Source organism: Ursus maritimus, unplaced genomic scaffold, assembly GCF_017311325.1.
Source record: "Ursus maritimus isolate PB19 unplaced genomic scaffold, ASM1731132v1 scaffold_2, whole genome shotgun sequence".
NCBI classification, from domain to species: domain Eukaryota; kingdom Metazoa; phylum Chordata; class Mammalia; order Carnivora; family Ursidae; genus Ursus; species Ursus maritimus.
Window position 1 is genome coordinate 6,381,074 of NW_024424452.1, and position 11,337 is coordinate 6,392,410.

Below are 11,337 nucleotides of genomic sequence, written 5' to 3' on the forward strand. Positions count from 1 at the left end.
CGGAGGACTGCAGACACCAAGGATGTCCTGGCTTCTGGTCTCACACCAAGGTCCAAGCAGACAAGGAAAAGTCCCGGGCACACAGGGAGTCCTGCTGGCCCAGGCCATTCCTGCAAACCTCCAGCTGCCAGCACCTTAGCGGCCACCTCCTTACCACGCAGCTCCAGCTCAGCTGGCTGGCAGCCCCTGGAGCCAATGATAGGGTATTCTGTCCGCGAACCTTCCAGACAGCCAGCACCTCTTGTTCATCTTCTCAGAGAACCTTGTTTTCCTGGCACAGACCTGAAACTGCGCTGCTGCATGACCTCTGAGGGGTGGGGCACTCTGGCCAACCTCACGTTCAGTCCCGCTCCGCAGGTCCAGGTATTTCGCAGGCTGGAGGGAGCCGCAGATGTTGGCAGCTTGGTAACCCTTCTGGGGCTCCTGGGACTGTTGACCTCCAGCGTGGTCAAGCCCAGGGGGCATGGCAGGATTCCGTGGAAGTCAGGGGCCCAATTCCATCTCTGCCACTACATCTCTCTTTTTGACCTCAGGCCCTGCTTGCACCAGTTACTGACCTCTCAGGACCATATGCAAAGGATGCTGGTGTTCACAAGGCGGAGTGCCACTGACAGGGGTGCAGGATAAAGGACAGGCACAGTGGCCGAGTCTGCAGGCGGCTCACGTGGTGGTGCTAAGCCTCAGTATCCCTGCTGCTATCCCCACCATCCAGAGTGGTAAGGATGGCATGAGGTCATGCCTGGCAGTCATGCCAGGTGTTGGGATGCTTCCTCCCAGCACTGAAATCCTGACTCTCTGAACACCTGGAGGGCAGGAAAGGGAGGCATGGTGCTGCTGCCAGGTTGCTATGGACCGTGGAGGGTCGGTCCCTGGCCACTCTGGCTTAAGTTCCACCCTACTTGGGTTAAAGGAGGGGAGGGACGAACTCTGTATCCTGAGGTCTCTCCTAGCTCAGATGCCCAGGGACCAGTTCCCACATCCTGCTGGGTGCTGCCCAAACCTTGTGGGGCGGACCTGCCTGAGAGCAACACCATGCCCTGCTGGGGAAAAGGGCCCAGGCACAAGGACCCAAAAATGCATCACAGAACAAAGATTACGATAATGTCAAGTTTAATCTGCCAAATATACAAGTTGGACTTGTGGAGTATGTTTTGCCTGGGTGCCATGGGGAGGATTAAGAATGGGCCCTAGCGCTGGCCAGAAGGGAGGGGATAGGGTGGGGAAGGGCAGAGGGGACTGGCTGCAGACGAGCCATGACCCTCAGGGACCCAGGGGGCACGGGCTCCCAGACAGTAGCCCCTCTAAGTGAGCACCCAGGCAACACAGACCAGGGCTGGTTGTTGCAAACTTGTCAGCAGTTGCCCCCCCCCCAATCAGCCGCTACCGTGCAACCTACGGGACAAATGGAAGCTCTTCTTACCCCACCTCCCAGGCACCCCCAACAAGAGTTCTGAATTCTAAAAACAGCAAAAACATTCAAATGGTTACATATGAAATGCTGTCCTGCATCTTTCTGTCTCAAAGATAGCAGCCGCCCCCTCCCCCCAGCCCTCCCCACCATCCCCCCAAACGACTTCTGTGCCAAGATGAATAGGAGGCCCCAGGCTGCGGGGGCTCCTTGCCGTGAGGGGCTGCTGCTGCGGCGCCAGGACGGGGCAGGCGAGACTCGGCAGAGGGCCTGGCGGCGTGGCCGGACCCCGGGTGCCTCCTCCCGCGGGCCGTGCTACTTATTCAGGGACAGCGACTGCATCCGTTTTCCCGACAAAGTCGCATCATCCTTTGCTGAGGGTGGGAAGGGAAGGGCAGGTGTTAACACGAAACCACCCCTGTGACACACATGCCCCCCACACCCTGGAGGTGCAGCACTGGAGGGCTCACAGACCACAGAAAACATTCTGGGCAACGGGTTCAGTTGGCAGAGGAGGAACAGGCCTGGGGGGAAGAGGGTTCCTGTGGGAGCCACTGTGCCCTGGTGTCCAGACATTCCCATCACATTTGGGTGGCTGCCCCCGACACAGGCCCAACACGCAATCTACTGGGCAAAGAGGAACCTCTAACCCCACTCCCAGGCAGAACCCTGCAATTACACCCTCTCCCTGTGGGTGCTGCAGCCTTCAATCCACAACAACAGTCCAAGGCCCTTCCTGCTTGGGGTCTGTGAAGCAAGAGCTACCAGTGGGGTGCCGGGACAGCAGACTATCTCCAATGTGGTGACAACCCTGGCGCAGCTGATTTCCCCCTTCTAGGCCTCAGATTCATTGTGATTTGGTGACGAGGCAGGACAGCAGATCCCTAAGAGCTCTCGTGTCCCCACACGTATGGAGGGGTGCATAAGACCAGGAGGCGGAAGGTCATGAGTCAAACGCTCCTATAAACCAGACCAACCCCCCACAGCTCCCGCCGCCGACCTGAACCCCTGGAGGGAGAGCATGGGGGAAAAGGGACAGCTGGGCTAGATTTCATCTCGGTCTGCGCTGTGAGGCCCAGCCCACCCCTGCCCTACCCTCTGAAGCCCCTCAGATAGACAGCGGTTACCCGAGGCACCAGACACTTTAGCGGGACCATCCAACCTTGAACGTCTGCCCTAGCTGCGTCCCTGAGGCTTCCATCAGCCGCTGTGGACGGGGCTCTGCTTGGATTCAAACCCTTATCTGACTGCCAGCTGCTGCTGGACCCTCCCAGCACCCTAGAACGTGGTGGGCTCGAAAGCCCACCTCCACGTGACAATGACAAAGGCACATGCATAAACACACAGGCTGGGTCTCTAGCCAACACCCCAACCCATCCCATCGCACAACGGGATGCTAAGTGCAGGGTTTGGTGGCCCAGAACCAGAGTCGGGCAGTCACACCAGCTCAGGACTTACCTTTCCTCTCTTCTTCTTTCTTCCTGGCAGCCTCTTCCCGCTGTTTCCGGATGATCGCCAGCCGGGCAAGGTCAGCTTTGGCTTGCTCTGTCTTCCCAGCTAAATGCATTTTCATGTAACGTTCTTTTGCTTTCTGCTTCTCGATTTCTTCTCTGTTTGGATAAAATGGTGTCACAAGGGACATCTTCCCTACCATTATCAGCTGAGCTGAATGTGGGAGCCAGGATACAAGCCAAGTCCTCGGGCCTGGGGCCCAAGTGGAGGAAGGCGCCCTGGCTCCGCGTACCCCCTCCGTGATGGACACTCAGCGAACAAGCAGAGGCACAGGCCTGGACCTCTGAGGGATAGACTGAAGGGGCTGGAAGAAGTTCAAGTGGTGCAGCAGCTTCCCAGACAGCAGAGGATGGGGGTGAGCTCAGCACAGAGTGAACGATGTCTGCACTGGGGGGAGGGGGTGCTGACTAGGGTCTCCTGTCCACAGTGACCAAAAACCAAGTAGACGGTGTATCCAAAGATTAGCAGGAGGAGGAAGGCACTGGAAACCACATTTTATGAGGGGTAGAGAAAGGAGTGGACCAAGTGGCCACAGATGGGAACCACACCCATCCAATCTCAGGTCAACAGAACACAGCACATTCTCCATCAGGGCAGCTCAGATGTGTAAGAGGCTGCCCTCCAAGGGCTGAGCCCCAGTTGAGGAGGGTATGGAAATGAGAGCTAGACTCCCACAGGACAAAGGTGTCAGTCACCAACCCACCAGGTAGAGAAAGAGGTGATGGTCATTAGCTCCACCTGAGGTTCTTCCTCCCAAGCCTGAGATTCTGGACTGGGCACACCTTCACTTTTTATTGGATGATCCCACTTCTACCAGGTTCCTGGAAGAGCCAAGTACTGGAGGAGAGGGCAGGGAAGCCCTGCCTACCACGAGCCTGGGGGAGGGACCCGGCCTCCCAGAGGCCTTCACAGCACACGGCACCGGGTAATAAGAAACAAAGCACGGGGCCTGGCCTGACAGAAGGAGAGAAGGCCAGCCACCCAAAGTCAGATAAGCAGATGTGTTGCCCAGGAGACTCTGGACAAGACATGTGCTACAGAGATGAGACCAGAATACTTCTCAGCTCAGCAGATCCCACCCTGGGAAGTACGTGCAGAGTGAGGAGCCTCTAAACTGAGCAGTAGAGATGCGAACCTGGGGAGCAGTGAGCAGTATGCCGTGGAGGCATCTGGAATGATGAGCAAGGCTACCCAAAGGCTCTGCAAAGCCCCCTCAGTGAAAGCTAAGTGCCAAGCAGGGTGCTGGCCTTTATGGCTTTCACTCTGCAACCTTAAAAAGCAGGGGGTAAAAACAGGATCCCCTTTTTACTGATGAAAGGGAAGCTACTGGAAAGCTAGAATCCTTAGCAGCCTCTGATCACACCATGAGCTCATGAGCCTTCCCTGTGGTGTTTTCAGAGACCCCTCAGCCATCATGGGGTTAGCACAGGAAGGCGGATTTAAATCCTAGCAGCACAGGAAGGAAAAAAAATAAGGCCGCTTTCTCTAGAGGACTTCAACCTCTTTCTTGTAAGGCCCCTGGTGTCAGCCGGTGGCCATCCAAAGTTAGGGCACTACTTGTCAAAGAATGGCCATGTGCAGAGCACTGCAGCGCTGGACTGAGACCCTCACACAACCCCAGAAGAGGCTGTCTGCTACTCCATTTCCACCCGGGACTTAGGGAGCCCCGAGGCAGCCAGCAGACCACTGCACTGTGCTGCCTTCTCCCACACCCCACGTCAGTGACAACAGAAGAATGCAGGCCAGCAAAGGTCAGAGAAGGCTAGATGAGGAAGTGTCCCTGGAGAGGGGTGCTCTGGAGGAAGGGACTGTAGCACAACCCTCCATATCCCTGGGCATTACTTCAAGTGCAACACTCAGATCTGAAACTATTCTTCTGTTTTTCCCTGCTGTGTTCCTACTGGTGAAAAAAATTGTTTTTGTTTTGTGTTTTTGGAGAAGCTTCTATAGAGCCTTTGGGGAATGAGATGAAACAAAAATAAATGCTGTAGTTGGAGCCCCGACCCAGCCACTAGGAACCTCAGAGACCAGAAGGCAAGGGCAGGGGACCTGGGCGCCTCAACCACTCCCCCCACCCCACCCCAGCCCGCAGGCCAGCCCCCGGCCCATGTACCCAGGTCCCAAGGCCCAGTAGCAGAGATTACCGTTCTCTCCTTGAAAGCTCTTTGGGCCCATCCAGGTCCAGCTGCGTGACCTTTTTGGTTGTCTGTGCCACCCGGTTAGGGTTCTCGATGTCGATGAGCCCCTCCACGCCTTTGCGCTTTTGCTAAGACAGAGCAAGAAGTTGGCTGTTGGAGAAGTTTGGTCCTGCAGAGCCCCTGAGGGCCACTCCCACTGTCTCCCAACAGCCCACCTGTTGGGAGGGGGACAAACTCCTGCTCCACCCCCGGCCCAACATGATGCTCAGCCTGGGCCTCACAGTGGGAATAGCACTTAGGAGAGTCTTCACCAGCCTGGGAGGTACGAGGACAGTGAGTGCACAGGACTAGAGCCCAACCTATTCCGAGTCCCAGGAACCAGGGATTATTCTCTCAGCTTCGGAGGTGACAGAACAGAGACACAGGACTAACAGAGACACAGGACTTGCCTAAGACCAACGAGGAAGTAGACAGCAGATGAGCTGAGAACCCAAGCCCAACTCACGAGCTCTCAACACAGAGCACTACGCCCCTACTTCAAGCCCAGCCCCCGCAAGCAGTTTTCCATGGAATCTCACAGTTGACTGCAGCAAGCACTGCTGGATCCCGGACCAAGGATGTTCTCAGGACCAATTCCAACTCCTAGCCATCTCAGCTGATGGGACGGAAGTGACTTGAGAATGAGCCATGAGATCACAATCTATGGGTTCAGGGAACCTGCATCTCCCCTCTCTTCCCTCCCCTGGGGGAAGTTCAGCAAGAGTACGAGGCCTCAACGTAGCAGGTTGGATTGAAGTTTCAGGCCCTGCCAACCCCAGCTTTTCTCTTTAATGACCAAGGAGACAGCTTCCAAACAGCAGCCAATCTGACGCAGAGCTCTGGACACCAATATCCAATCTAGCTACCTGTAAACGCCTCCGCCTGGTTACTGACATCGCGAACTGAACATGCCTCACCCACCCTGCTCCTTCCGACCATCCTTAGGCCACAGCCTTATGCTTCCTTTCGTCGGCAAACCCCAATGAGCCCATCTCTTAAAACATGGTGTGAAATCTGCCGGCTAGTCTCCATTGCCACTGTCACCATCCCAACACAAGCCACAGTTTCTTGTCTGGAGACCTGCTGCCATTTCCCTGCTTATGGCAGGGAACACCTTACGATTTACTCTTTGCAGGGAAGCCAAAACCACCTTTTAAAAACAAATCTGGTCGTGTCTCTCTCCCACTTCAAGGCCTCCACCAGCTGCCCCCACCCACAATAGTGAAACCCAAACCCCTCAAGTGCTACACGGGAGCTGCCCCTGCCAACCTCGCCTCCCTCCCCCCCTCGCCGCTCCTGTCCGTACCCACCAAGGCACACCCCCAGCAGCCTGCTGCTGTTCCTGCTCCCACCCCAGGGCCTCTGAGCTTGCTAATCCAGCCGCCCTAACTGCTCTGCATGGTAATTTTCACACACCTGGCTCCAGCCTGTTTTTCAGATCTCAGTTTAAAAGCCACGTCCTCACCACACACTACTTCACGTACCCATGATCACAGTCCATCTTGTTCATAATACCTGTCACTACTTGAAATTATGCTGCCTGTTTACTTCCTTATTGTCTACGATTCCCTATTAGAGCACAACCCCTTGTGACCAAGGACTCTGTCCACAACAGGCACTTGATCACCGTTTGCTGACTGAATGAGTCCAAGTCCCAGGCCTCCACCAAACGCGGTACCTGGTAATCGTCTTCTTCATCTTCACTCTCATCTGAGTCTAGGGATTTCTTCTCCTTTTTGGGGTCACCTGCAGCCCCATCTCCACCTTCTTCTCCTTGTTCCTCTTCTTCCTGTTTCAGAAATGGACAACCTGCAAAATCAAAAATGCACAACCCCCCTAGACTGTGACCCCTGCTCCCACCACCTCCAGACTGTGGACCCAGAGAAATTAAGCCCCCAGAACACTGGGACCAAGTAGGACAAGGGTCCTACTCTGCGACCCTGCCCCCCAGTAGGGGACCTGGGTCAGAGGCAACCTATCTACTCGGCTCCACAGCCCAAAAGCCATTCCCACAGTCCATCCTGGGTGAGAAGTTCATCTCCCAGGGTCAGAAAGACTCAGCTGTGGGGCTGGAAACCATAGTCCTGCTCAGCTCCCCTCCCGTCTCCCCAGCTGCCACATGCTGCTGCCAAATTGTACTCGCTTTCCTAGGCAAGTCCTCCCCTGCTTTCCACTCCCACAGTCAGTGGCAGGCCAGCCACTCCAACTTGCCCATGCAGAGGCCTTGCTGCGTTGGCTTCCTAAGACAACACCCAACATGCTGCTTCCTTCCACCTTTCTTGCTTCCCCACCAAAAATATTCCTAACAAAAACAGTAGGTCCTTCCCCCTTAGCACTTGCCCACACATTCTCCAAAGTCCTGCTTAGCTGCCAGCTCCTCCATCAAGCCCTCCTCCCCTCTCTCCCAGTCACATGTGGCCCCTCCCTTCTAGGGGCTCCCAGACACTTCATAGCTGTGTCATTCATCAGGCCTGACTGTGCTCTTATCTAGGTGAAGATCTAATAATGTAGTCAGGGATGGGGACATCAACGATGATGGAAACATTCTATTTCCTGATAAGAGGCTGGAAAAAACACTGCAGGAACAGAGTAGAGTGAACTACTAAGCTCGGAATAGAGGGGGAAGGGTAAATATCATCAGTGAGAGTCACAGAGGAGATGACGTTCAGCAAGGTCTGGAGAAACGAATAGCACTTTGCCTGCTGGCGGTGTGGGAATGCAGGGCATCGTGTCATGCTGGGTCTGGCAAGAGGTCTGGCATGGCTAGAGCAAACAAATGGGGACTGCTGGGAACTTGAGCTGTGGATGGGCTGAGCCTGGTGGAAGAACAGCTCCCAGAAAGCAGAAACACAGGACCAAGAACAGAGACCCACTAAGGTAATCACTGGTAAAAGAACAAAGTTCTAATTGATTCAATCAGAAGATGGCTCTCCTCTTCACTGTCATTGGTTGTTCTGGGACACCCGCCTGCTGTCCATGCCCCCTTTGCCTGACCTCTCTGGATGCCAAAGAGGCAGGGAACCACCCTGGGCCACTCGAGTGGCCTGGACAGGCACGTACTCACCCTGGCCTTCTGCTTCTCAGCCTGGAGCTGTGCGTCGATCTCCTCAGGGCTCGTGTACTGCCTTGCCCGGCCTTTGTGGCCTCCCTTTCTCCCTGTACAAGGATTGGCAGTTTAGGAAGGTGGGAGGGAATCAGCTTCCTTGATTGCCCTGAGCCCCAGGGGGCTGTGTCCTGCTTGAGGAGCTCTCATCAGAGGCTGCAGAGACCGCCCCCACCCCCCACCAAGAACCACCCAAACCTATACTTTCCTACCTTCACATGTTCAAAGGGACAAAAGAGGCAACATGTGACCACCTGAGGCAGCCCCAAACTGTGTGCTGGATGTAGCTTCCTACAAATAAGACCTGAGAGGAGGATATGGGGGAGGGCACACCACACATAATAACCAGCCAAATCCCACGGTCCTTATAATCCAAACACTGTGGACCGAAATGCAGTCAGAACATGTAACACATCCCTGCTGTGACTACAGTGGTTTTTACTTGCAAATGTTCTGTCACAGCCATGTACTCATCTGATCCTCAGAATAAACCAATGAGGAGTCACAGCTGGTCCCATTCTACAGACAACACACTTACAATTCAAATCTCAGCTCTACCACTTGCTAGCTTTGGGCAGGTACTTAACCTGAGTCTCCTTTCTCCATCTGTGTCCTTATATCCTAGAGTTGTCATGAGAATGAATTTGTTAACATATGTAAAGCTGCTGGAACAGTGCCTGGTATTGAATAAGCACTACAGAAACATATGCTATGTTTGTTACTTTTCTAATTGAGTATTCTGGAAAAAGAAAAAAACAAAGCCACTGACCTAATCAGTGATTCACTATAAATATGAGAGAATATAATAAATACTTCATGTTCACCTAAGTGGTATGGTAGAAAGAAAAAACCTAAAACCTATTGAAAACTTTCTTGTGCTTGGAGTAAGAAACAGCTGGCAGAGTTGAAGTTGAAAATGAAGCTGACTACCTTCTACCAGTTAAAAATGTAACTGTAAATTAAAGCTCATCTAAGAGTATCAGTTTCAGTCTCACCTCTTGAGCCAGGACAAGAGACTGACCCCTGCTAAAGCCATCAGCCAAAGTTTTATAGCAGGATGGCTCCTGCTCTGCTGGTCCTGGAGGATGCTGAGGTGGTTGTGGGCTCAGTCCATCCCCACCTCTTCTGGAAGCTTTGGCCCAGCTGATTTCCAGTGAGTGTCTCACTGAGTGCAGAGAATCTGTAATTAGCCAGTTTCTCTGGACTCCAGAGACAGTAGCACAGATACCAGCCTCCTCTTATTTCCTAGACAGCAGCTGCAGAGCCATAATTGGGCTGTTACAGACCACACCACCCATTTTTAATGACTACCTGGGTTCCCAGGGGTGTCTCAGTCTATGCTCATGAAAGTCCTATTGTGAGAGATCAAGCTTGCCATTAAAAAAACCCAACATACTTTCTTGCCCTCTTAATATTCCAGGCAGTAGTCACAACTCAAAACTGACTACTATAGGCTCTCATCCCGCACACCTGGCTAGGAGACACTGACCTTGGTTTGGCCTACCGTAACTTTTATCAAAAGCTCCTCTTGCCTTTAAAAGTGTTTCACATTTACACAATGGAAACAAGAGTGTGTCCTTTTCTCTCGGGGAATTTCGTACTTCAAAATTAAAAAAGTCTTCTTTTACATTTCAAGCAAATCAATACAAGCAAGAAACATAAATCTTATCCGCCCACGAAGCTTTTCACAAGCCAAAGATCAAGTCACTTAACCCAGATATTTAGGATTTTCTAACTGTGGCCTCCAACCTTGGCTCAAAGTATCTATGAACCAGGACCCTCAGAGCCAGAATTCTGGAACCAGAAGGGTTCATTTAGCACCCTCCTTTTGCAGAACACAAGACTGAGAAAAATGGAAGGGACGTGGCTCTTCCTATCACAGATGAAATCAGTAGGGAGGTAGGTTTAAATGGATTCAGCTCTGTAAACCCCAATATCTCTGCAAGTAAAATCAGGAAGTCATTTAGGTTTGAAAAAACTCCAAGTAGATTTCCTGTGGGCTGCAGCATCTTAACCAACATGACACATGAGCTACCACTATTAACTGAACATCTGTTCTGTGCCAGGAGTTAGCCAGGCACTTTGAGTGCTCTATTTTTTTATGACCTCTATCTCCAGCTCTCCAAGCGAAGGGTTATTAGCCAGGTGCTCCAAAGGAGAAAAACAGGCTGGAATTAAATTTCTTTCAGGCCATGGGGTCAGAGAGTGACACAGCTAGACTTCAAATCAAGAACTTCTGACTTACGGAAAAGATAATGAAGGACTGGTCTACCGTGGATCCTCTATCTTCTTGGCCAACAAACTGACAAAACCCTACAAATAATGTTTAATGGGCACTTGACTGCCCGGCGCTGTGACGCGCACTCCACATGGATTACCTAGTTTAAGGCTCCCACCAGTACTATGAGGTAGGGACAATCATAAGCCCGGTTTGAAAATGAGAAAACCCGGACACACAGAAATGAAGCAACTGGCTCAAAGGCACACATGGAGCCGCTGCCGAATAGGGGCAGTCAAAACTAGGTCTGCCAGGCTCGAGAGCATCAAGTTAGGTCTCATTAGGCAGGCCCGGCTCGCCCAGAGCTCGAGAGGGCCCACGTTTTACGCGCAAGGCAGACGGGCCCGGCACAGGCGCGGGACGCGGTGACTCAGACCCCCGCGAGCCTAGAAGCGGGAGGAAACTCCAGATCCCCCAACCCAGGAAAAACGCGCCCTAGATCCGGCCTTCTGCGTCGGCGAGGAGCCGGAGCCTCCCAGTCTCCCCAGACCCACGAAGCAGTGGCTCGTGGCCACTCCGCTCCTCAGTTTCTCCATCCGGACAATTGGGCGTCGAGGCCCACACCTGGCCCTCAGCCGGCGCGGACGTCCTCCCTCTGCGCCACTCTCCGAGACGCCCGCGGGCTGAATGAACAGCGGGAGCCGGACTCGGGGAGCCCCTCGAGGCCCGCGGGCCACGCGCGCTAGTCCCTCACCTCCTTTAGGCATCGCGGCTCCAGCGGCTGCGGCGGCGGCGGCGGCGGCGCCTCGAACTGACACCGGAACCGGAAACGCCTCGGGCTCGACTTCTTCCGCCCGGCTCAGTTTTCCTCAGCGCTGCTCCGCCGCCGCCGCCGCCGCCGCCGCGAGGGCCGGGGACC

The 11,337-nt window shown here is 53.9% G+C and overlaps 1 protein-coding gene across 1 annotated transcript; it reads right to left on the reverse strand.

The window, feature by feature from the left end:
- Positions 1-1,093: 1,093 nt before the first annotated feature.
- PDAP1 (PDGFA associated protein 1) lies at positions 1,094-11,319 on the reverse strand. The gene is made up of 6 exons (XM_040634796.1): positions 11,173-11,319; positions 8,162-8,253; positions 6,776-6,886; positions 5,065-5,186; positions 2,867-3,018; positions 1,094-1,782 (listed from the first exon to the last, which is right to left on the reverse strand). Exons 1-6 carry the CDS (start codon positions 11,183-11,185, stop codon positions 1,724-1,726), a joined length of 549 nt encoding a protein of 182 aa, XP_040490730.1. The 5' UTR covers positions 11,186-11,319; the 3' UTR covers positions 1,094-1,723.
- Positions 11,320-11,337: the final 18 nt, after the last annotated feature.